This window comes from Tinamus guttatus, unplaced genomic scaffold (assembly GCF_059628265.1).
Source record: "Tinamus guttatus ecotype Peru unplaced genomic scaffold, ASM5962826v1 Tinamus_guttatus_pri_ptg000150l, whole genome shotgun sequence".
Taxonomy (NCBI): Eukaryota; Metazoa; Chordata; class Aves; order Tinamiformes; family Tinamidae; genus Tinamus; species Tinamus guttatus.
In genome coordinates, this window is record NW_028288684.1 from 9,602,816 (window position 1) to 9,629,428 (window position 26,613).

Genomic DNA, 26,613 nt, shown 5'->3' on the forward strand with positions numbered 1-26,613 from the left:
CGTGTACAAACACCCTCAGCGAGCGGGGCCGACCCGTTTCATTAGCCCTATCTCCACAAGAATATTTCAAGTAGAGAAACTAGGGGCACTCCCTCTGAAGGAAGGTGGATTGAACTGTAGGATCGTCTAAAAAAAAAAAAGTTAATATAGTTGGCGTAACTCTTACAAGACTTCAGCGTCACTATGTAAACACTGAGTGATGTGTGTAGCTGTGTTGGAGCTGGTACACTGGCCTTCCGCGCATTTCCTGCCACTTTAGTAATAACCATTTCCTGGCCAATAAACACAATCGCAGAGTCTACTTGCCTTAATCACCTTGGCCTTCCATTCCAGGGACCATTCATCCCCAAACAATGCTATTACATTTCTTTTTTTCCTTTTTAGAAACATCCTCACGTCAGAACTGCAGCTAGCAAAGGAAGCAGGAAAGGGGATATTGCAATGCTGAACCTCAGGAGAGGGAGTCATTGCCAACCCCATTGCTAGAGCTGCTAAAAAGTTCATGTGTTGGAGCCTACTGACCTGCTATTGCCAGCTGGGATGTGTTCCTTTTCAATTTTCAGCATATTAGCAGTAAAACACATTTTATTTACATTACTTGGGATGAATTATTCTCAAATACAACTGCTAAGAACAAATCGTATTTGTGGTAAACTATCTAGCTAAAGTAAAACATTTACTTACTAACACCTTTCAAGACACAAGGTGGTCCAGTAACACAGAACAAATGAAGCACAGTCATAATCTTTCTCTTGTCAAACTTACTGCCAGAACCACAGAATCACAGAATGGTTGAGGTTGGAAGGGACCTCTAGAGATCATCTAGTCCAACCCCCCTGCTCCAGCAGGGACACCCAGGGCATGTGGCACAGGGTGGCATCCAGGCGGGTTTGGAAGATCTCCAGAGAAGGAGACTCCACAACCTCTCTGGGCAGCCTGTTCCAGGGCTCTGTCACCCTCACAGTCAAGATGGTCATGAGGGATCTCCTCATATGGACATGGAACTTCCTGTGTTTCAGTTTGTATCCATTACCCCTTGTCCTGTCACGGGCCACCACCGAGAAGAGCCTGGCCCCATCCTCCTTTCATTGTCCCCTCAGGTATTTGTACATATTGATCAGATCTCCCCTCAATCTTCTCTTCTCCAGGCTAAACAGGCCCAGCTCACTTGGTCTTTTCTCATAGAAATAACCACTGATAGGAAACCTCCTACAGTATTTTGAGTCGTGTATAGCTCCTTTGAACTCCATGAATAAGTCTTTTAAATTCTCAATAGGAACAAAACACATCTAACAATGCAAAATAGCTTCACATTGCACATGTGACACTGCTCCTTCCTTTACCCATATCATGTTTTAGGATTTCTCAGACTCAGGCTGGGATGATATCATTTTCTGTAAGTCAAGGCAAAGGAGAAATATTAGTCACTATTTTTGTGCAGAAATCTGAGCTTCCAAGCATTACAGATTCCTGACTCCTCTGCATTTTACAGCACCACTACTGAAAACTTTCACGCTGTGCCCTCTCGATCAATTAGCGTCTGGGGGAAATCAGCCTCTATGTATATCCATAATGCTGTCACTGAGGCTAATGAAATTGTTTAGCTCATTAGTTCAACATCTAGTCACTTAGGCAGACTGTTTACTCTGAATGCTCACTTTTGAAAGACACTTTAGCTAAAATTGCTGAAAAATGTCTTGGCAGATGCTACAGCTAAAAATACCATGAAGCAGTCAGGTGATTTGCATATGAAAACCGTGCACTCATGGAGATGAGTAATCCAACAGATAATCTTTATTTTCTTAAATTAAAATCCCCAGAGGGTGTATTTTCATGATGGCAAATTATTAATAAATTATCAATTTGCTTCTGACACTAAGAGTTTCAAAATAAACTGTCAGAGCATTTGCAGGTGATGGGTAGAGACTGATTTTAAGAAAATCTCCTTCATTTCTTTCTGTGAGGATTGCTGCCTTCTCTTCCTCTGAAGTGTGTGCCTCTCACCATTTTAGTTTGTATAGGACAATTACTTCCAATTTTTCCAATTTTCCATTTTTTCCTGGACTGTTTGCTTGCTTTTTTTTTCCCTTAATAATTAAGTTGGCTAAACTTGGTATTTTTTTAAAATAATACAGACTACAGCCCCGCCAAACAAATCCAACTTAATCCAAACCCAGGTGTCATTCTGTCAATTCCACTGTGTTTGGGAAGCAAGCTTTTAGTAAGTGCAAGATGCAAAATATGTCTTCATTATACAGCTGTTATTGCTCTTTCCTCAGTGTTTTGGGAGGGCAGATTAGGCTGCATATTCACTGAAGCCCTGACGTTCAGCAGCTCTGCGCCTTGCACACAGGCTCGGTACCCTGTGTCTTTCCTTGCCCCGTTGCCTTTCCAGCCCCACGTCATTCCTTCCCCACACAGGTGTCCCTATGAGCATGTGGTATTCTGAAACAGGGAATTAATCTTGCTGAAAAATAAGTTAACAGAAATGCCTGATTGTTTTCGTTTCAGATGGAAGCAGCTCCCAGTGTGGTGGTCGCCCCCGTCCAGAGGGTGCAGGAGGCAGCGGATTTCAGGTTATCAGCTTTTATATCTGATCCTATTGAACTGATTGAAATATGAAAACCCAAAGGTGCTTCAAGGTTGTGTATTAAATTCAGCATTGCTTAATATATTATCATCTGAAAAGGGAAGTAATGGGTAGAAAAATCTGCAAATTGTACAAGTGAAGTAATTATCTTAAAAACGGGGAGCAGGACACGGTACTCAAAAGATCTAGTACTCTGGTACTCAAGATCTCATACGAGTACCCGAGAAAGCAACTAATGTGAAATGAAAATTCAATAGTGATAAATGCAATATAATAAATATTGGTGACAAAATTGTAAACTATCCGTGCACCTTCAAAGTCTCTCATTTAATCAACTCAAGAAAAGCAGCTGCATCTGAACATAGGCATCTTATTGGAGGCTTCTGTTAGGTATGGAGTTATAGCCATAAAAACAGGAAAGATGTTACAGTGATGAGAGAAAATACAATGATACTACACAAATTACTGAAATGTCTTCATGTGGCACCTGACACACAGCAGCATATCCACTCTCGAAAAGGATACTTTGGAGATTAGACAGAGTTGCAATAGGCTGTGGAACAAATACATGAAGAAAACTCTTATAAAAGGACTGGAGAAGAAAAAATAGCAAAAGAAATAATGAGAGAAACTAGACGCAGACATTCTGGTCATTAGTATCAGATGAGAAATTCAAACCCAGCTGTACAAACCATGAGAAGTATTTTAACTTTCAGTAAAGTATGCATGTGTCAGAAATGCCTGGTATTTTGTTCAACTGCATGGAGCTGAACTGAAAAGCTATTAGGAGAATGTGCAGGAAATGCAGTAATAGCCAAAGATAAAAGACATTTTAGGTAGTCAGTTATAAAGGAGACTATAACTAAACTATAAACTGTAAACTGGAGACTATAATCTATAGCTAGCAGGGCAGCCATTAATTAGAAAGGTGCTGTTTGGTAGGCAACAGTCAGTACAACAGTTGGCATTTCAAGACAAAGGCTTAACAAAATAGACACTAAACAAGCAAATTCTCTCGAAAGAGGTAAGTTGGGCTATGGAAATGATAGCTTATGTGGAAATGATAGCTTATGTGCACCTCCAACTACGAAAGATATGTCCGGCGCTAGTCCCTGTCTGCCAACTGCTCAATTACTTCCACCTTTCTTTTCATAGAATCATAGAATCATTAAGGTTGGAAGGGACCTCTAGAGATCACCTAGTCCAACCCTCTGCTCAAGCAGGGACACCTAGAGCACGTGGCACAAGGTGGCATCTGGGTGAGTTTGGAAGATCTCCAAAGAAGGAGATTCCACAATCTCTCTGGGCAGCCTGTTCCAGTGCTCTGTCACCCTCACTGTTAAGAAATCTTTCCCTAAGTTCCTATGGAACTTTTGGTGCTTCTGTTTGTGGCCGTTTCCTCTTGTCCTATCGTTAGCCACCACTGAAAAGAGGCCAGCACATCCTCCTCACTCCCTCCCTTGAGGTACTTATAGACACTGATTAGATCCCCTCTCAGCCTTCTCTTCTCCAGGCTGAACAGGCCCAGCTCCCTCAGCCTCTCCTCATAGGGCAGATGTTCCAGGCCCCTGATCATCCTTGTGGCCCTGCGCTGGACTCTTTCCAGTAAATCCACATCCCTCTGGGGGGCCCAGAACTGGACACAATACTCCAGATGTGGCCTCACCAGGGCTGAGTAGAGGGGCAGGATCACCTCCCTCGACCTGCTGGAGACGCTCTTCTTAATGCACCCCAGGATCCCATTGGCCTTCTTGGCCACGAGGGCACACTGCTGCCTCATGGTCAACTTGTCGTCCACCATGACAACCAGGTCCCTCTCTGCAGAGCTGCTCTCCAGAAGGTCAGTCCCCAGCCTGTGCTGGTGTCTGGGCCCCAGGGGCAGGACCCTGCACTTGCCCTTGTTGAATTTCATGAGGTTTTTCACCACCCAGTTGTCCAGTCTGTCCAGGTCCCTCTGGATGGCAGCGCAGCGCTCTGGGGTATCAGCTACTCCTCCTTTTCCACATCATTTCATTCTTATCAGTTCTAGATATATGTAGATCTAGTATGTAAGAGCTAATCCAAAATGGCAATGCCTGCCTATCTATTCATTTATTTTGAAAAAAAATTACAAAATCAAACCATTATTTTATTCCACATTTAATTTTCTGGAGTTCAGAAATAGTTGTTCCATTGTCACATGGAAAATAATCAGTTTAAATAGAGAAACTTAAGATTGGTAGAATAGAAAAAGCCTCCTGAAAAAAAATAGAATTCCTCTTAGGAATTTATTGGTAGGATTAGTAATAAAAACTTCTATACAGTTGTTTTCTTGAATTGCCCTAGGCAGAGCTTGTTCCAGTGCTAAGATATTCTACAGTGAAGTCCTTGAGGAGTTAATGATGAAAAATAGAGCTAGTAATTCTGCCACATAGGCTTCATTGCAGAGGACCATGTCAAGGGGTAGATAGCCTATAAATAGACCTAATTTTAATACTTCTACAAATGGCTTTGGAGCAAGAAGCAGAGCACGCTAATGAAATCTCCAATTAGTCTTTAGGCACATTCCAGTAAAGAACAGTAAAAGTACTGTAAAAGGAAAAAACAAAGGACTCATGCATGGAATAATAGAAATGGAATGAAGTTTCTTTCTGTAAGACTTGTGGGATTAACACCCTAACATTACTACTGTAATCTATTCATGTGTATCAGATATTTTGGGGATGACTAAGTCACTAAAATGATGCAGATGTGAAACTAGCGAAGGCAACATTACAACACTGGTCAACATATTTATAGCAGAGCTAAGAAAAAGCAATACCCTTGTAAAATCTAGTCTGGAAGATCAGCATTTACCCATTTTGCTGGTTATTTTTTGAGATGGATGAACTGATACGAGGTGTGCCAGAGGGACAGAACTCAGCTCATTTAATTCTATATGAGCTGACAAAATAAGGAAGGAGGGAAACAAGACTTTCTAAATATACCTAGAATAAACACTAGGAAGAAAAAATATATAGTTATGATAAAGAAAAATATCTATTCTGGTGCCAGAAAGCAAATACACTGAAAGTAAACAAGCAGGAAAGCAGAAGGGTTTACAACTATGGGAAGTCAGATTCTGGAACCACATTCAACAAGAGATGAGAGAACAAGAAACTTAATCCATTTTAGGCACAACCAGCTTTTGCATGGATCTAACCCATGCTTCTCTGCAAAGTGTGGGGCTCAGGCCTGGGGCTGTAAGGCATTTCTCTTTTATCATGTCATACAACTCTTTTTTTTCCTCATTGACTTCATTAAGCTCTTACTGAGACTCTTGCTGAAGATTTTGACTTACATCCTTGCTCTTTATATAGGACCAGTGAGAACTTGGCTGAACTTGTGAGCTACTGACAGGAAGGACAAGCCACTTCCTAAGTGGATGTCCTTGGGGATTAACTACTGGGAGTATGGAGCCCTTTACAGGAATCCTTACAGCATGGCCAGCACAGAATGATCTCAAGCAGGAGAGACTGAAGTGTCAGTACTGTAGCCTACACTAATCAGAAGAACGACTTAATCTGGATTGAATGTCTCTATGAATCAGATACATGTCTAGACAGTCACTTAAAATACTCTGGTGTTGTGGTGATCCTTTACGGGTTGACAAGAGCTTGCCTTCACAACCGTGCGAGATGAAAGAGGCAAGAAGTTGCCAATCTGAGCTGGCATGATCTGTGCCTGAACACATGTTATCTGCAGCCCGAAGGATTTAAAGTGTTTGTTACGGACAAGAAGAAACAGGCTAGTTTAAACTATAATCCACCAGTAGTATACCAGGGAAGTGTTCCTGAATGCCATGGAGCTTGGTGGCGTCTGTGGAAGAAAACACAAGCATATTTTCCTGTTTTTAGTGCCACGTTACTGCTGATAAACTCCTAGATGCGTATTCTAAGCAAAATGTTCTAGTCAACCAACCCCAAATCCTAAAGATAACTTTGAAGGTCAAAATAAGTAAACTTAGTGACTGTTTCCCTCAGCTCCCCTTTTCTCAGTGTACCTAAGTGCTCACCCACACAGTGGCCGCTAGACTATTCCCCACTGAGCAGTGCACAGGAATTGCACAAGGAGGATGCAATGCACTGCTGCTCTGAAACATAGTTCCTGTCTTCTCCATCTCCAGGTGTGCACACAGTAGCTACATGATTCATACCATCTTTTCAATAAAACTTTGCATTACAATGCAGAGATTGTTCACTTGGGTATTCACTATTTTATCTCTTCTCAAGCAACCTCACTCATGACACACTCCATTCTTAGTTAAACTCCATTCCTATTAAAATGAGGAATTCTAAGGCTTGCTCATAGCTGTAATAATAAAAAATGAATGACTAGTGAAGCTTTGCAGCACTTGTGTATGTTGCTTTGTAAGGAATCAACTGAAGAGCTAATGACCTAATTTAGAGCTCTCACAACCTGAAGTAAAGGAACTCTTTTCTTCTTCTGTAGTTCGGCCACCAGATTCTTTTATTTGTATAAAATGTTATTATTTCAATGAAGCTCTCATTTGCAGTTGTAAGTCTTAGTGTTTCTACAAATGGACTCCAGAAAAGAAGTCAAGTCCAGCAGCATCAGAAACACAGTCTGGTGCAAGTCACTGACCAGAGCAATGCGAGGACAGACGCTGCCTCCAGAGTTCCTAGAATTCTTCTTTGCAATTACCTATTTTCCAAATAAATTGGCTTTCTACAAAGCTTCCCTTCAAACTTCTTTTTTCACTTGTTCTCAGAAGAGACTAATTTCAGCTTAAATACACATATATTTTAAGTTTGCAACAGACGGTTGAACGTGAGCCAGCAGGACGCCCAGGTGGCCAAGAAGGCCAATGGCCTCCTGGTTTGTATCAGGAACAGTGTAGCCAGCAGGGCCAGGGAAGTGATCATTCCTTTGCACTCGGCACTGGGGAGGCTGCACCTCAAATCCTGTGCTCAGTTTTGGGCCCCTCACTACAAACACTTAGGTGCTGGGGAGTGTCCAAAGAAGGCAGCGAAGCTGGTGAAGGGGCTGGAGCAGAGACCTTACGAGGAGCGGCTGAGGGAGCTGGGGTTATTCAGTCTGGAGAAGAGGAGGCTCTGGGGAGAACTTGTCACTCTCTACAGCTATCTGAAAGGAGGTTGTTGTACATAGGCGGGGGTCCATCTCTTGTCCAGAATATCTACCGAAAATAGGACAAGAAGCAATGGTCTCAAGTTGCACCAGGAGAGGTTCAGCTTGGATAATAGGAAAAATTTCTATACGGAAAGAGTAGTCTTTCCATCCAAAGTCTAAAAGCATTGGAACAGGCTGCCTAAGGAAGTGGTGGAGTCACCATCCCTGGCAGTGTTCAAGAAATGCATAGATGAGGCACTTAGGGATGTGGTTTAGCAGCCACAGTGGGGATGGGTTTACGGTTCAACTTGATGATCTTGAAGGTCTTTTCCAAACATAAAGATTCTATGATTATATGGTTCTAAGATACTTTGCACATAGGCATATTACAAAACTATAAACTTCACACAACTTCAAAGACAATTGAGAAATTAGTTCATAATGGGAAGTACTGAGCAGCAGCACTAAACAGCACCATCATCAAGCCTGTTTACAATAATTTTGGCAGATGCTTTTGCTTGAGAGGTACAGTGACTTATGTGGATATGTAACTTTTAGGCCATTTGCATGGATACCCAGGTATGAAGCCAAGGTATCTGAAGGCAATTTCCTGATAGCAGACAACAGTTTCAAATAATTCTAGCCAACTGATGATGAAAGATGTATGCCTCCCATCCTTGCAATTATTACTGCTCCTTCATACTGGCAATCCATTTCCCTGCTGAGTTTGGTTTCCTTGTCTTACACTAGCTTACTGCTTCACCACTTCTGTTTTCCTGAACTTTCTCACAGGCTCCCTACTACCACAGATCATTCCTGCTTACTACGTGCGGTACATGGCCATCTGATCGACAACAAAAAATGAACTCATGACTGTTTGGCTAAAAACTGTTGGCTCGTTTTCATTAACACTTTAATCTTTGATAAGTTAGTAGCAGTAGGATGCCTTCAGCTGTGAAGAAGACAGATAAGGGCAGCTAAAGAGGAAGCAGAGGCTCCGTTACTGACATCACTCTTTCTAGCCTTGAGTCCAACAGCTTTAAACTATTTTAAAAGTATTAACACCACAAAAGAGAGAAGTGTTAAGGAAGAATGTGATGCATCGTTTTCTAGCCAGCAGCAGAAATAGCTTCAGCATTCCCTCTGACAAGATAAATGAATGAGACTAGCCAGAAGAACATTAGGCTGCAATATGACTGAAAATAATATGACTATTTGAGCATGTTCATTTTTACTGCAGTAGGTTACTCACCTCACTCCTTTCACTGGAAATATAGGCAATATGTTCTTTTCATAACAATATGGCAAATGCAATATGGCTAATTTTGGCACAACAGTTTGGTTTAGTTGTCAAGGAGATGGAGGTGCAGGGATAAATTAAAAATGAATAAATAAAAGAGAAAGATTCAGATTCAAGGAAAAAAAGCTTCTGACCGTGACGAATACCAAAAATTCGTACCAGATGCTCACATAAGTTATTCACACTTCATCCTTGGAGGTTTCCAAGACCCAACTGGACAAAGCTCTGAGCAACCTGCTCTGAATTCGGTGTTGAGCAGAAGGTTAATCTGAAAAGCTCTTACGACCCTCTCCAATCAGACTGAGTCTATGCTATTTCTATTGCGCCCATAATTATTCAGGTGTGTTACTAAACACACATATGCACAGAAGAAGGGAGGATCTTCAAGCATGCTAAGTAAGCTGCAGCACAGAAGGATTCAACTGAAGTAGTTCTTTACTGAACACAGAATTGCCTAAAATACATTTTCTGATGCCCTTTATTTGTAAATTTAAAAGTCTTCAACTTTTATTTTACCGTTCTTTAGAGTAAGACTCCTTGTACATCCCACTGTTTATCCAATAAATGTATTTCAGGGCTGAAGTGTGTTGTCACAGTCCATTCCTTGTCAACTCCTTCATCTCTGACCGCTGGTTCAACTTGTCTTATGCCTTTCATGGGGGCATTGCTAATCTTCCCCCAAATGCTACAAAAATGAAGTTGAACTTTGCCCTGAAAAACATTTAACATTTCAGCATGGATTAAATTACATGCTAGATAAACCACATTTTACATGTCTGTCGCTGTTTCTGGACTTGCTCTGTATTGAGCTTGGCCGTACCCTCCTCAATGGGGAAAACTGCTGCTTTGTGGGAAGCACATTTGAGTCTCATTCAGGAGTGCAGAACAACTCATCTTTATTCTTATTGCCCTAATTCCTTGATCACTTCTTATGCCACTAACCACTGTATTCCCTTGCATGAAAGCACTGGCTATACTCAGTTTTTGTGGACAGACTGTGAGCATTCAAGACTTTCCCTTCTTCAGCTGGTTGATACGCTCCAAACTTGGAATAACTTTGGCAAGAAAAGCCAACTAAGAGCCATTAAACTGTTAATATCGAGAGTTGGGAGAAAACTTATCCAGAGGGAAGAACTACACGCCGCTTTTGGGGTCGCAGGGTCCATGGAGCAGGACGGCTGATGAGAACCCACGTGGTACCGTTGCGAGGGACCACCAGCCTCATGGTCCTAGGGGCTGAAAATTGCAATTATCGTGAGGATGATCCCACAATCTCCCACTGGGAGATTTTTCCACATGGATTTCGCACCTGAGTTGCCTCCTGCCGCCCCCCCGCCATTTCACGAGCGCCCCCCCCCGCGGCGCGGGGGGGGGCGCTCGTGAAATGGCGGGGGGGCGGCAGGAGGCGGCGCTCGTGAAATGGCGGGGGGGCGGCGGGAGGCGGCGGCGCTGCCGCGGGGGCCGCGCTCGGCAGCGGCCGCTTCTCCCCGCGGCGGCGGCGCCGGTGCCGCCGCCGGGGCCGCGATTGGCTGCGCGGCCGCTTCGCCCCAGAATGCAGCGCATGGCGCGTCATTGAAGAGAGACCATGATGGCGGCGGCGGCCGCGGCGGCGGGGGCCCCGGAGGTGATCGCGCAGCTGGAGAACGCGGCCAAAGTGCTCATGGTGAGGGGGGGCCGCCCGAGCCCCGCGCTCCGCACGCGGCGCCCCCTTCCTCATTCTCCTCCTCCTGCTGCTCCTGCCGGCGCCCGGCCCGCCGAGCCCCGCGGGGGCTCCCGCGCCCGACCGCCCCCCCACCACCCCCACTCCGCGTTCTCCTTCCCCGTTCCCCGGGCGGGCTGGGGGGGTCCCGGGCCCGGGCAAGTGGCCACGGGGCGAGCGGCGGCGCGGGCCGAGCACGTGCGGGGCCGCCGGCGCTTCCCGGGCCCCCTGCTCGGCCCTGCGGCCGGTGGAGGCTGCGGGGCTTGGGGGGTTGCTCATGGAAACCCGCGGCAGCCCCTTCCTTAAAAACATAAAGTCTCCGGCGCCCGGGAGCGGCTTGGGTGCTTCTGAATGAAAATTGGCGTGCGGGCACGTGCCTTTTGCAGATCCCCAAAATGCGGCTAGTCAGGAGGATGTCGTGTGAAACCCGCTCACACCCTGCTCGGGTATGAGGTTCCAGCCCAACAAAGCTGGGAAGGTGTCAGCAGTAAGGGAACGGGAGAAGCACCGAGCAGGGAGGCTGGAGCCGGAGCAGGCACTGAGCCATGCGTGGAGCCCTCACCCACGTGTGGCCCTTGCACAACTGGAGCTGGAAAAGCGCTGTGTGTATTTCCAAAAGAAAAAAACCCAAACTAAATAAAGTTAGGTGATTCTGCAGCAAGACTTAATGCCACGTGGAAAAACCTAAGGATGCAAATCATGATATGACTTTGAGTTGCTTTAATGTTGCCTCAAAATTTAACTACAGCATCGCTAGATGTGCTAATAGCATCTAAGTATCTCAGGAAGAGTATTTCCAACTACTAGCTGTTCTTGACTGTGTAAAGGGAGAGCGTATGTTATTACGGCATGGAGTGTGTGTGGGGAAGAAAGCCAGAGGTTATGGAGCTTTTAGTACCAAACTGCCACTGTTTGGAGCGGCCTCTCCAAAGTTGTGCATCTGTACTGGAAAGCTTTCAGGCTGCTTGTGTCGGCATAGCCTGTGTTGTGTTGGCGTAGCTCCCCCGGTAGCACAGAGAGGCAACGGCCTCGCAGAGTTTAATTAGATAAAAGTTTTTGTACAGGGAAAAGATGCAGGATTTATATGGGCATGCTTATACTTCTGTTGGAAATCAGTTGCTGCACTTGCTGATAAAATCCTGACTCAGCTCTGCAAACATTTGGTTTTTAGGGTATTTGCTGCATTTTCCAGCTTCTCCTCTCCTTCTAGCCTCTAACAGTATGAAGACTGATCGGCTGCTTTTTCTTGTGTTTTCACTACTGCTCCTGAGAGTCCTGAAACAGAATTGAACTCGACAGAACTACATCCCTCTTCCCGAGGAAGCCGTGTGGAAGCAGAGAGAGTCATCAAAGCTTCCTGTGAGGGCTTTGCTTTGAGAAGGCTCTGAAAAGGATGAGCTGTGAAAACTACTTGTTTTCACAAGTTGTTGCTTTGTGTTTCTTCTTCTTAAGAACCATCATGTCCCTGGCATGACGGAGGAGAGAAGTCCAGGAGCCGGCCGCATTGCTCCGCAAAATGGCTTGTGGGGCTGCAGGACTGGAAGGGTTGTGCTCTCTGCCACTGGTCTTTCTTGACAGCAACAGTGGGAATGTGCAGGCTGAAGTGTAGGGCAGCTCCTGAACAGTGCTGATCTTCGTTTAATTTAGCCAGACAACTACTTTAAGCGTTTGGTAAAATCTGGTTAAAAGGTGTGTTTGGGGATGGGCCTGCGCATGGCGGTTGGGAGACCTGAATGGGTGAAACAGGTCAATGGGATCAGCTAGGTGTTTCTGGAAAAAACTGAGGAGGGTGGTGAACCTGGTGCTCCTGATGGAGACCTTCAGAAGAGGCTAGCACTTTGGAGAGAGATCTGGAGAAATAGGAAAAGGCAGAGCTGGGAATGTCCTCGACAATAGACAGTGAGGAGTTTTATCTAGGTGGGGAGTGGCAGAGACATCCAAGGGAGCACGTGGTTTCAGTGCAGCAGATGAGGGAGATGCTGGTGATCTCTGTGATCTCTGTTGCAAGGGAGCAACAGAAGTAGGGCCAAGTGTCTGAGGATGGGGTGTGCTGGGGGGAGACATTACGTGACATCTGTCTTGATTTCAACTGAAATGCCAAGCCTGGGGTTGTGGAGGAGCGGGGCATTAAAGGAGTAGAGGCGCTTGGCTATGCTAATAAAAAGAGAAAATGAATCTGTTTAACTTTGCATGAGAGTTAAATGTGGATTATCCCAATTTTAACAGATCTTCAGCAAGTATTCTCATAATTCGTGTTTGTTGCTATGTCTTAGATGAGATTTCCTTTGGGAAACTTATCAGGAATATGAGGTACATCAAACTTGTTCTCACCTCACAAACTGGTCATCTTTATGGGCTTTACACATCCTGACCTGCAGTGTATGAGGGCCTCGAAGGTTTTAGTCTGTCTTCTCACCAAGCTGCTCTTACCTCTGTATAAAAAAAAAGTTGCCCTTTCTTACCAGTAGTGTATTTCAACAGGCTCTAGGTGGCCCACGTTCAAAAGGCATAGTTTGGAAAATGATTTAAAAATTGACCTAAGCTGAAGAGTTGTTAGAAAAGATTAAGCTTGTGTAGTCATTAGTTGCCAAATGTGACTTTAAATGCTGGTCTTGTCTCTGGTGTGTGTAAGAGTATTTACTGTATTAAAAAAAAAATGTGCTTTTTATAGTTATTTCCTTCCCAAGAAAGCTGAACAGTGTTTATTTGGAATTGGGTCCCCATATCACCTTTACACCTCAGGTAATTTAAAACTTGAAATTCTGTATTCGAGTGCCACAGGTTGCCCATATCTTTAACCTGTGGCTTTGGCTTTGATGATACACCAGCATCTGTGTGATCCGAATTTAATGTATCTCTGTTTCCACATGACCAGGCTTCCCTTACCCAAGTGTAACCACTTCTTATCTGTTATGTTCTTTTTAGCTCTGGTGGTAATTAATGCTGAATATAATTGATATTAGTTAAGCACTTGTTTAGTAACTGTCCTCATGGATGACAGAAGACACAGACTGCTTTGTTAAGGGAAGAAACATAAACCTCATGCTATAGGTGACAGGGGAAAGTAAGGGGCGTGCAGGACTGTCCAGTACAGTTGGAATTGGCAGTTTACTAGAGCAGAATGAATGTCATCGGAAAAATAAATTTCAGTGAAGCCCAAGAGTAAATTAGTTTCAGGCTACAGCTTGTTGTCCCCCCGATATGAGGCATGTCCTGTTCCTGCCTGCAACAGCCCCGTTCTCCTGTGCTGAACAGGTGAATATCACAAAGCTGATACAGAATTAAACAAGGGAATGGGTTTCTGGGAACCCATTAGACAAGGGAATAAATTAAACGGGGGAATGGGAAGTGGCACAAGCTACTGGGTTAATCTCCTGTCTTTGGAGATGCTCAAAACTTGCCTGAACCAAGGCCTGAGTAACCTGACCTGTCTTAGTAGGAAATTCTGCTTTGGGCTAAGTGATGTATGAGGTCATTCTCATCCTAAATTGCTCTACACCGTATGGTTCTGCGTAGTGTTGGTAGACTGAGTTCAGGAACACTTGAGTGAAGGCTGCAGAAGACTTCCCTCTTCTACAGAATCAGAAATATTCTGGTCTTGCTGTGTTCTGCTTTTGGGGTGATACTGGAGGGCATGAAGCTCATCCTCCATGCATTAGTGTTTTTCTGGATGTATTTCCTAGTTTGTAGCATATCCCAGCGTTCTGATGGACATTTTGGGTAAAGCTGGGTGGTGGTTGGACTTCTCACTTAGTTGGAAATTGGATAGCTGTTGGACACTGGTCAAACAAACTTCTGTTTCAAATGGTGAAATAGGCTTGTAAAGTAAGAGTGTAGGGAGCACATTAGTATCCCTAAAATTCCAGAACAAATTGCTGTATCATCCAGCCTGGGAATTTACATATGTTGTATTCTAAAAACTTGCATTTCTTGGAATACAGAGCCATAACGAAACTCCTTTGTAAGGAAGCTCAACTGCTCATTGAGGGCTGTCTTTTGTGGGTCAGTTTTTCAGACTAGGGAGGTTGTATAATAGCAAAGTGAAAGGAAGGGATGGACTAGCCCCGATCAGGTTTTGGTAGATTACCTGTTGGAAGTAATCTGGACAAATGACCTCTCTGTGCTGAGAGGACTTGTTTAAGTCCTCCAGGTCATTGCCAGGTGCAACTAACTGAAACTGTGTGTGTATAGTGCTGGTTTCAACCAAATATCTGCATAGCTGAGAGATCTGTTTCCAGTGATGGCTTCTGGTAGCTATTTAGAGTCTAAAACATGGGAGTGACATGGTGGTCCTTTCACTGGCATGGGACTAACTTTATCTGATCTTAGCAATTTCAAGAGCTTGAGGTAGCATTGTGTTTAATGATTGTTGATGAACTTGTCTTCCATTAATGTGTCTCTTTTTTGTATATTTATATATTATACATGTCCTGTAGTAATGAACTTTACAGGTGTTCTTGAAAAAATACATTTTGTTGTTTGATGGAAGCCTTGTGTTTGATCCTTTCATTTGTTCATTCTTGAATTCCGAGAAGTTCCAAATGCTGCTTGGGGATTTCTTGCACTGCATCCTTGGTGATTTTATAGCTATCATATCTCACTCTCCAGTCATCTATTAGCTGTGTGGAAGGGTTCTAATATAGCAGGGTTTTTTTTTCCACTTGGGAGACACCTTATGCATTTATCCATCCTCTGTCATTTCTTTAGATTTATGAAGCCCTTTTGAGATGGATTGACCAGGAGAGCATTCTTTTGTGACCTATCTTTATGTAGTGGTGTAACTGTATATATATCTTTTGTATTCTGTATTCTTTCCTAACTTTTCTTAACATCGTGCTTTTCTTTATTACTTCAGAGTAGCAGGGTGATGCTCTCAGGGGACTTTGCCAGTGCAGTCTGGATCTTTCCCTGGAGTGGTACTAACTTAGGCTCCATCACTGTGTAGGGCCAGTTCTTCCTCCTTTTGCCTGGGAACTGGTAAGGCTGGCACTTCTTTTCAGTCACAGAGCTGAGATGCTGCCTTGGGATGGGCCCCTCCAGTGCATGGCACCCTAAGGAAACTTTCAGCTGGCAGCTGAGGACAGCGGTGCCCAGAGCACACGCGAAGGGCTCGATCCTGAAGGCGAGAAACTGAGAACAGGGAATGATGCAGTCCTGAAACCTCCAGAAAGCGGATGCAGCATCTGGTGAACGGCAATTCCAACGTGATTTGGATCACAAATGATCCACACTTGTGATTTTTTCCTGATTGCTTCATGGAGGGGACATTCATCTTCATGAATCAGAGTGACATTTCACACTCGCTGGACGTATCACCGTTGCATTAGCATATCCCTATACTTTGTGATGCTGTTAATGAAAATAGTGTGCGTCTGCTCCTAGAACTGGCTCTGTTAGTGAGTTACTCCATCTGGATAATTCTTCTTCAGGCAGTTTCTACTGTCTTCACTTTAGCAGTTTCTTAAGAGTCTTTCAGTTGTTATGCTAATCTGTGTTCATTAGTTAATTAACAGTTTTCCATATGGAAGGGTAGAGGAAGTAATCTTGCTTGTGACAGCATCAGCAAGTAAGCAATATACTCCTTTCCCTAAATTTCTGACCATGTTTCTGATGCTAAAAAGTCCATCTAGATTAGGTATAGATAAGAATGCCTTTGCACTTGCACGTCCTGGCTTGATGTGGGGGAAGCTGCGTTGTGGACTTTGTTAATTGTATCTTTTTTGTTTTTTTGCCAGTGGGAAGTGTATTCCTGATGTGTCTGCTTTGCCACTTCCCAGGTTTCCTTGGCCCCCTTGGAATGGAAGGAAGTGGAACTGCTGTCTGCAGCAGCCTGGGTAGCAGAAAGAGTTGGAGCAATTTTGATGTCTACTGGAGTGGGTATTTGGCATGGGTATAACACTGCATTGTGTTATAAACACTCTTACTACAGTGACTGAGATGACATAGGCAGATGCCTTTGGTGCCCAAGAAAAATTTGGTCAAATTATGCTGCTAAAGTGCTTGGGAAGTAGCAGGTGCCTGTTCTCTTTGTCCTCTGATCAAGACGTTTTTTTGTGGTAAATATATTTGAGAAAATTATTTGGCTCAATATAGGAGCAAGTAAATAGAATGTTATTGTTTATGTTAGAGATCAGATATGTTGATTTAGTGGTCCCTACTGACCTCAGAATCTCTAGACCTATGAAAATTATATGAAGAAAGGCCAACGATGTCCCATAGTTTGTGCTGAAATTATGAAATTCAGTATTTATCTTCATGTATGTGTAGCTATGTGAAGTGGTGTAGCCGTAGCTGTGACAGAGTTGCAAATACAGGCTGTCTCTTGAATGCTTCCTGTACCTTTTTGTGGCTGTGGAGTCAATGAAGTGAACAAAGGTATTTTGTGAGGGAGTTTTTTGATTTCTGATGGTGATGCCTTGAACATCCTCAGTGTGGTATTTCAAAGGGCTTGCTGGGTTTGAGAGCATTTACAGTCCCAGGCTTGTAAGAGTCGTGTATTTTCTTTTTTAGTTGATTCACTGGAGCTAATGCTCTCAGGGTGGACATGTTTGCATTTAAAAAGTGTTTTTTTTCTTTAATATTAAGGTGGTTTCTTAAATAACTTTTTAAGATGAAGTGAAAGTTGATTCTGAAGCAGTTGACTGCCATGGTGGGTGACCCTTTTTCCAGTAGTTTTTCATCCTGCTTTGGAAGCAACATGAACTTTGCTCTTTACATCCCAAGTAGATACCCCAAATGTCAGATTTTTGGCCCCAACAACAGGTAGAGGAGGGCAGGGACAGCTGGTACAACACACAGCAGGTTGGAACCTCATTTATATAGAGTCTCAAAATCCAGCAGTTGGGTGTAATGTGACATTCAGTGCATTGGTGGATCCTGCAGGACAGCTGTGGATTTGCACCTTCGGTATGGATTTGCACAGAGATCAACTGAGAACTGTCTGACAACTGGCACAAGGAGTTAAGAGTTTTGCCATCCTTATTACTACAAAACAGGATTCCAACCGCTAGCCGTAGTGTTAGTGAGCAGATTATATGCAGACGGTATCTGACCTAGCAATCGTCATCCGTGGGGTCGTCACCGTCTCTGCAGAGCTGCTGGGGCTGCAGCTGGCCGCCCTGCAACTCGCTCGCTTTGCTCTGTTGCTGCAACAGCCACATAAATGTGCATTTTACACACTTTTCTCCCTGGCAGACTTCACAAGGACTCCTCTGCAGTCTGTGTGTGTGTGTGTGTGTGTGTATGTGTGCATACATATGCATATGTATGCATATATATGCGTGTAGTAACAGGATATCGGAGACCTGATCCATGGGATCCGTATTTCTGTTGCAGAAGGACTAGGGCCTTGTGTCTGCACAAGATATGTGGCTGCAGGTCACTTGGTCTGATATTAGGTATCTTACAGCTGAGCATGTGGTTGTTAAGGCAGTGACTGAAGAGCGTTACTTAAATTCTCACAGATCTTCCAAAACACAAGCAGGACTTTTGGTATACTTGGAACTGATCACATTCTTTTTTATTTAAGGTTATAAGCATTCAAATGTAGATCAGCTTTATCATCTCTTGAGTTGCTGACTTTTACTATTAATTTTGCCAAAAATATTAACTTTAGAATGCTGCTATTCGGTTTCTCCATTGACCACTTATTTGAGTACTTCCTAGGTAGCAAAATAGGCCTCATCATTATTGAGCAACTAATCAGTTTGCAATATAAGTACACTCTTCCCTTTCTGGTGAAGAAGATACGAATAGCACTTTCCTTACCCATCACAAATAATAGCAGCAAAACCAACCCAAAACCCAAACATACTTCTGCAGGGAGTATTAAGGAGGCTTAGCTGCAAAGTGTCTGCTTAGTGAGATTGCTTTAAGTGGAGTTAAGAGCAGCTCCTCCAGTAACTTATGGACCAAGCTGTATCTGGAAGAGCAGAATAAATTAAAATGGAGTAAAAGTAAATGGCCTTCTGTCTTATAATATGTGTCAAATTCTACTTATATTTTTGTCATTTCCTAGTAATGCAGAGAATGTTAAGAAAAAGAGCTTTTTTGGAGGGGTATGAATTGAAGTCCACCATTTTGCTGCTTTTTGAGTGCAAGTTACTCACTTTACAAAATCTTTTCAAGTTTCCCAATTTCTCCTCACTTCCTTACCTGATCACCTAGCTTTGGTGTGTGCATGTGCCTCTTCCTCAGGCCCCTTCTCTTGCTGTGTGCTGTTCTTTTTACTAAAACTTTTTTTTCCTACTGCTCTAGTGATGTTTCTGTTTGCTTGCATGATTTGGTTACTGTGTTTTGTATTATTCCTCTGACCATCTTTAAGTTTCCATTAGTGTATGGTAGCTATGAGGTAAGAAAACAAGGTTGGTGTTCTTAGGTCATTCTTAGGCCTGGTCATTTTGAAAATACACTAAGCTAATGGAGGCTTTTTCATGTGAAATTTAGATAAACCTTCAAAATTTTATTATTTTTTTAATCTTGCTTTTAATCAGCTCCTTCAAAGTAACTATCCTGGAAAGAAAAGGTGATGCTGAAATTTTTAGAGAGGTTGGTAGTGGAGGAAGTGCTGAAAACAGATTTTTTTGATGGAGAAGCTTAAACACCATGGGTGTCTGTCCATCTTCGTTGATGTGGTGGGAGAAAGGGCCCCTTTCCTGCAGCCCTGCACATCCCCATGCTCAGCAGGAGCCTTGACCTTCGGGAGCTGACAGGTCTGTGGCCGTTTGCGGTGGCCTTGGGCCGCGTTGCAGTGATACCTGGAGCTACGTGCTGCACAATCCGATGCTTTTGCAACCCTTGGCAGGCTTTGCAGAGGGAGTAGTACTATGTGGGTATAGTTGAGTGCTTAGGAGTAAAAGTAATGTCACCCATGCAAGAGTGAGTGGTTATAGCTCTGGTGGCAGCATGGATAATTTGAAGTTGGACATCTGGAAAAAATAGACTCCATGAGCCTTTTTTACATGAGGATAACAAAATTAGAGTTTCTTTTGTGGTAAGAGAGAAGTTGCTCATGTTTGTACAGAAAGCATTATGTCATCTGCATATATTATCTATACTATAGATTATTATAGGTTATATATCATCTGCATCTCAACTTGTAAGCTTATAAAAAATTAGTAGGGCCGTTTCCAGCATTACTGTGATCAGGCACCTAGCAGAAGAGGAACCCTAGGGTTTTTTTCTTTCTTAAAATTATCTTATAATCCACTGTCACATTCCTGGCTTTTCTTTTAAGCCGTGTTTATCGTGTGGTGCAGGTTCAGAAATGAGCAGTATAGAAATGACCTACTTGGATCCCACCATCCAGCTGTGATGGTGGATTCAGAGGCTGTGGGTGGGTCAGAATTTCTCCCTCCCTGTGAACATCCTACTTGCCAGTTTGTCTAATCCTGCAGGACCTTTCGTGGGGATAACTCATCTTGTGGTGGAGGCTGCAGTGTAAGTTGAGGTCAAGACTGTCTTCTGCTGGTGTTAAGTTTCTGTTGAGAACCTTAACTATAACCTCATGTGATCATTCACCCTCTGGCTGTCCAAGGCCAGATTACCAGAAACTGTATGTATAAAATAGGACGCTTTCCCGATTTGTGTTATCAATGTGTTTATACCAGTGTCGTAACTGCAGTTATGGAGGAAAAAGTAACAAACAGTATATAGCACTTTATTTTTTAAAGCTTTTTTCCTCCTTACTAGGTAATTTAAGAAATGAAAAACATAAATATAGAGAAATGAAAGACTATGAAAGTTTACATAGCTTTTTTTTTTTTTTTTTTTTAAGTAACATTTTTGATTCAAAGATCATAAACAAAACATTAGGGAAAAAAGAAAAAAAAAAAAAGGTTGTGATCAAAGGGTATGTGAAGCCTGTGATAACCGAGTGCCACCACTGTGATACTTCTTATGAGTGCTGTGTGTTTGGTCCAGCGCTGACAAGTTTGAAGGGATAACTCCTAGGATTGACAGAACTTCCCATGCGGAATAAAATCATTTTTCTCAGTTCTTTTGGAGCACTCTTCCCAGGCTGCATGGAGTCTGGACTGCTGGTGGTCACCTAATGGCAGTGCCAGTATACCCTTAGTTCAGCTCAATTTGTGGATTCTCTTGTTGAGCAATGCGGGCAGAGAAGGGAGAATCACCAGTGAGCACTGTGAGGAGACTGATGATGGCCAGGGGTGGAAGTGGGTTTCTTGGCTACCTGCTCTAATGCTAAAAAGCTGGGGTGAGCAGTGCATCCTGTGCAGTGAGGGCAGTTTGCCCTGCGACTGGTTGCCATGGGCTGGGTACACGTGAAATGTGTTGGACAGGTGTTGTATTGCTAATATTAGTGTCAAGGATCAGGTTATTGATAGTAAAGAAATAAAATCTCAGTAGTCATTTTTGCTCATCTTGGAGAGAAGGTTGTATTTTGGAAGATGTTCTGATTATTGACAGTGGTTGATATATCGTGGATCTCTCCTTAATTGTATGTGTGTCTATATACAAATATATGTATATATGCGTAGTGTGTGCATGATTAGGTAAGGCCTCTTCAAAACTGAGAAACAAAAAGTGGTTGTAATAAGATCTATCGCTTAGTCTACTTGCAAAAGACTTAATCAAGTACTTCAGTCCCAAAATAAAGTACAAAACAAGTTCTGATGTGAAGAAAAGTCTCCCTCCAAGAAGGCAAGATGCGAGTGAGTAGATGTGTAGGAGGTAATTCCTCCAGCAGTCACGCATTTCTTCCAAATATAAGCTGAAAAGTACTGGGCACTCTGGAGCTTAAATAATTCAGATCATAAGTTGCTTTTGGAGGAGTGTTTGTTTGATTTTAAAAAATAAATTCATAAAAGGCAACCAGTTTTTGTATTTATCTCAAATCCACATATGTTGTCTCAACTGCAGGCCTGGTTGGAAGCCATCTATTGCCTTTTTGCTATCAACCTTCAGAAACAGCTTCAGGTGTCTTTTTAATTTGAAAAATATTTCTGTGATTTGAATGACTACTCCACAGTTCAAGTGCAAATCCTCTGTGGGATGGAGCAGGTCGTTCATTACGGTGCCTGGTTGTTGTTACCCCCCTGTGCAGGGAGGATTGGACTTGGGCAGCCAAAGCGGCTCTTGACACTGTTGTCCAGGGAGCCCCTGGGCTGATGCCCAGGTGAGGATATCTGATCCCAGGGAAGCAGCTCCCAGGCGCTGCAGGGCTCAGCCCACATATTTATATAACCCAGGTCGCCGACTCGTGGGGCAGAATCGGCTTTGTGAGCGGCTCGGGCACTTCTGCCCTGTGGGTAACGTCATCTGCCGGAAGAGCAGGGCAAATAGCTGAGAAGTGCTGCCAGATACCCTGCTCTCTGTGCCTAACCTCAGTTTTTCATCCCTGGTTAGTTATTTGAATAAGGTATATGGCAGTTACCTAATATTTTGCCGTAAGAAAAAGGTGATGAACATTTAAGGGCTTGTAAATAAAACTGTGATGGAAACTGTGCCTTATGGATGGGCTTAACAGAAGTTGAATTGCACGGGCATGGTGCTGAGCCAGGTAGGCTTGTCCTGGTGTTGCTAGAGCCAAACTTAGAGCCCCTGTATTCTGAGGCTCCGACTCTCTTGTCTAACTGACTCCCCTGTAGAGCAGAACTGTACAGGGGAGTGATTGTCTTAAGGGTCTTTAAAGAACGTGATTTTTTTTTTTTCTTTAGGGGAACTAGAACGTCTTAATAGAAATGTGCATAGTTTATTAGAACTCTTTGATTTATGGTAGTTTAGTTACCTTGCAGCTGTAACAAGTGATTGCGTGAATGAAGTAATATGCTTATTGTCCTTACTGTAGTACCTGTGCTGGTTAACAACACTGCATTGCCCACTCTTGTCTGATACATTTTTTTCCCCTTTTTCTCCTTCTATTTTTGCCATACTCCTGAGCTACATGAGCGCTATCACATGGTGCTCCCCTGCACATGCTTCTCAAGTTCCCTTTTGGTCGTCCTCCTCTGCATATGTCTGAGCGCCGCTTGGCTGGCCCGCCTGCTGGCACGTGTTGTCCTGCCATATGGCTGCCTTGTCCCTGCTTCCCTCGGCACGTCCTGCCTCGTGGTGGCTGTCAGCAAGGTGCAGGCCCGCTGGCGAAGTTATTGTCTGGTGGCTGCTGCTTGTCTGCATGTATTGGTGCAGGTTCAGTTTCTTACTCCTTACTTCAGTTTCCAGGCTCGCTCTCTAGCAAAAAGCCTAGACGCCGTATTAAAAAACAGCTAACTTGTTTAATTGTTTTTTTTCATAAGTCAGTAACGCCCATAGGCCACGATTTGGGAGCAGTTACACTAGACCCCTTTACCACCAGATAGCCAAGGTTGCCTCCCCTTGCCCGGTTGGGGAGTCTCAGTGTGGGGAGTTTTACCAAGTTGCGCCTTCCATAGGCATCTCAGGTTTTTATTTCTACTCCTGTTGAGTTTGTAGTGTACTTTGCTTGCAGACGCAAACACTGCTTTTGGCAAGATAGTTTCTTCTTGGCTTTAGTAGCAGCAGGTAGAAGCAATTTTTTTTTTCTTTTTTTGGTGTATCCAAGATCTCAGTAGGCACATTTGCCCTTCCATAATGCTGCTAGTGTTTAGCCTGTGCTCTTTGCAGGACATGTTTTTCATGGATGGGAATCCTGGGGGTGCCAGTGTAATACCCTCAGGTGCTCTCTCTCTGCCTTCTCCTAAAGAGCAGCAGAGCCGGGAGGAGGAGTGAGCACCTGGCTCGTCCTTGGCTTGTCCACCTGCTGAGTGCCCTCTGTGGAGCTGCAGAAATACACCAAGTTCAGCCATGTTCCATGCTCTATTGCCAGAAATTGGTGAAAAAGCAAAATTTATATATCCAGTAGAATGAACTCTGCAAGGAATTAATTTTGTCTATCTCCTTCTTAAATTTGTTTATCATGGATGGATATTCATTTATTTTAGGAAAAATCTAGTGCAGTTCTGAGATAACAGGGCAAACAGGTTAGCTAAAACAAAATAAAAAAATGGTTATTGATTTTAATAACAACACTGTCACTTGAGTGTTAGAAATTGTTAATTTTAGAGAATGTCACAAGTGACTGGTGATACTCTGAGAGCTAAGATCATGAAGAAACTTAATAATGATATTACTCCTAATATATCATCAAGAAGGTGATATTTTATGTGTCTAACATGACACTGTCTGCCAGAATAGGTTCACATAGGTGGTGAAAATGGATTTGATACCTTGTTCCTTTTTATCTTTTTTCTTTTTCTCCCCTCAATGTATTTCACAGTAGATGGAAGGGGATGAGAAAGCGGATGCAGCTTTAGACATGGATGAAGTGTTACTTCTTGACTAGGTTAATGACAAGTGCTTGCTGCCTTCAAAGTTAGCCTGGCAAAAAAATGCATCTATCACCCAAAAAACCCCCCTTTTTGTTATCTTCATTGACCTCAATTGCTTGGCATTCTCCTTCATGGCAACATTTCCATGAGTTATATGGTACTACTGTGTCAAGTGCTGTTCTTTACCATCTCACAGAACAAAAGGGAAGGTGCAGGCAATACAAATGGAAAAACAAATTAAAAACCTCCCAGTGCCCTAACTAAAATCCTAAAATCCTTCCAGTGGCTTCTGGAGCGGTTCGCTATTGTTAATTTATTGGATTTATGACCCTTGTATTTTTCAGATTAGTGGATGAGTTATACTAAGATTGCTGGAAGTAGATAGCTATTATGAGCAATGAAAATACCCACTTAACTATGCTAGTCAGGATAAATGTCTATAAGAAAAATAAACCCTGATGTTTGGAGTATATGCCAGAGGTTATGAAAATTTCTTTATGGCTGTGCAGCAGCTATTATAGATATTTTTTTATTGGCATCATATTCCAGTGCACTTACTGCTGCTCAGTCTGAGAAAAGGACCTTACCTTGGAGGGACAGCTGGGAGTCTGATCCATGGTAGGAATTTGTACCTTCGCTACATCTTCATCCTTTTTAAGCCATGGGAGGAGATTTCCTCTTTGGGCAGGAGCCAAATGAAGGTTGCAGCACCAGGCGAGGCTCGTGCTTTGGTGGCAGGGGGGAGATGTGCTCTGGAGGCTGCTACCCCAGCGGGACATGGGGGACACACGGGGGGGGGGGTGTCACACGGGTGGTTTGGGAAGGCCCCATCCAAGAGCTCCGTCACTCTGCGATGCTGCTACGGGATGGATGGGACCGCTTATCCCTCCCAACGTTTGCCGGTGGGACAGTCACCGTTTGGATGCTAAGCAGAGAGAAGCCCAAGCTTTGTCCATGGTACAGTCCCTTGTAATCATAGAATCATAGAGTCATTATGGTTGGAAAAGACCTAATGTTCTCCTTGTACTGGAAAGAAAAGGCTTGAAAGAGCATTTGCTGAACTAATACCTGCTGAGATGGCATCTTGCTTTTGGATGCCAAGCTGAATCTCATGGCACTGTTACCAGGTTTCACATTTGAAACAAAAGGCAATTGCACAGCAGATGTCTAGGTCTTTGTAAGGTACCCGATCTAACCCTGCACAGCATTTTGATTGAGATGTTAGTGGAATTCAAGGAAGATGAAAGCTGACTTGGGATTGCTTTTACGCCAGCAGGTCCCAGCCCTTCACATTAAGTCCGTCTCATTAGCACCACTGTAGTCTGCAACAGAGTTGTCTGAAAGTGGGCTGATTTTTTGTTTGTTCGTTTGTTTTAATCCTTATAAAGATTGCATTTTATTATTATTATTATTTAAGAAATTGAAGCGTACTTGCAGTACACCAGAAAAACGTGTTTATACCTGTAGTATAAACTGCTTTTCCTTTTGATTGGTCTGTGCCCCCTGGACCTCTCCATATTCCAAAATAATGCCAGGCAGATGCTACCTGCCAAGGATTCAACCCAGTGTTTATGGTAGCATGGATAACATCAGATGACCAGATTTTCCTGTCTGTTTTTCTTTTCTTTTTTTTTTTTTTTCCCTAGTCCTCATTTTTGACTGTGGCATATTATGGGAGTTTTCTATTTTTGACTTTGCAGACTGTGTTCCTGAAAGTTTAACGTTGCTGCTCTTTTGAAAAGAGCTGCTTTCCCTGCAGCTTTTGCTGAAGACGGCTGCTGGAGAACATCACGTCTGTGATCTGCAGAAGCCAGAGAAGAGAAGACCCATTTCCCTTCCTCCTTGAGCACAGGAAATGCAGGCCAGGATCTTAACAGAGCCCTGGTAAAACAGGGGACTTACGTAAACCTGCACAGGACTTAAGTCTTCTAAAGGATAGTTCTTTGCTTTGCTGCAATTTTGTCATCATTTGTCTTGGTTTTCTGGTCTTTTTTTTTTTTTTTTTTTTTTTCCTCCTCCATTGTAGTGATAGGTTATGATTAGTAAAGATAAATTAGGGTTTTTTTTTTCTTTTCATAAACAGATGGATGTGAAAGGTGGGGTCTGCAGTACTCTTATTAGGTGCCCTAATGAAACTATCTATACCAGTCTGTAGAGTGTTTCTAGTCTTGCGTTTTCAGGCTTTCTTTCCCTGAGGTGAATAATCTTCACTCGAGTGATTGTCACCTGCTGGCCTCGGTGACAGACGCTGCTGCTGACGTTCAGTCTCTGTAGCCAGACTGATGGTCACAGTGTTTTAACACTGTCTGAGCTAGGAGCTCTCTCTTCGGGGCTAATGTCTTGCTGTGCTGAAGCCAAATGCTTATGTTCTTCCTGGAGAACCTAAGGCAAAAGAGAGGGCGGATGGATGTCGGATAACTAATTTCTGAATGCTGTGAAGGAAATAGAGTATGAACTCTAAGCTCCCTCTGGTGGTTACGCTCTACAGTCTAATGCTTGTTCGGTAGCAGTTGCCCATCCAGGATGACTTTGAGAGTCTGAGTTGGTAACATACAATTATTGACATTTTAAGAATTAATATGGGGAGATGATGTGCCTTATGCTTTTA

The 26,613-nt window shown here is 43.4% G+C and overlaps 1 protein-coding gene across 1 annotated transcript in view; it reads left to right on the forward strand.

Moving 5' to 3' along the window:
* The first annotated feature begins 10,542 nt into the window (after positions 1-10,542).
* XPO4 (exportin 4) overlaps positions 10,543-26,613 on the forward strand; it is a 68,233-nt gene continuing 52,162 nt past the window's right edge. The window contains exon 1 of the mRNA XM_088522300.1: positions 10,543-10,662. Coding sequence (XP_088378426.1) covers positions 10,585-10,662 — 78 coding nt within the window. The 5' untranslated portion in view covers positions 10,543-10,584. The remainder of the gene's footprint in view (positions 10,663-26,613) is intronic.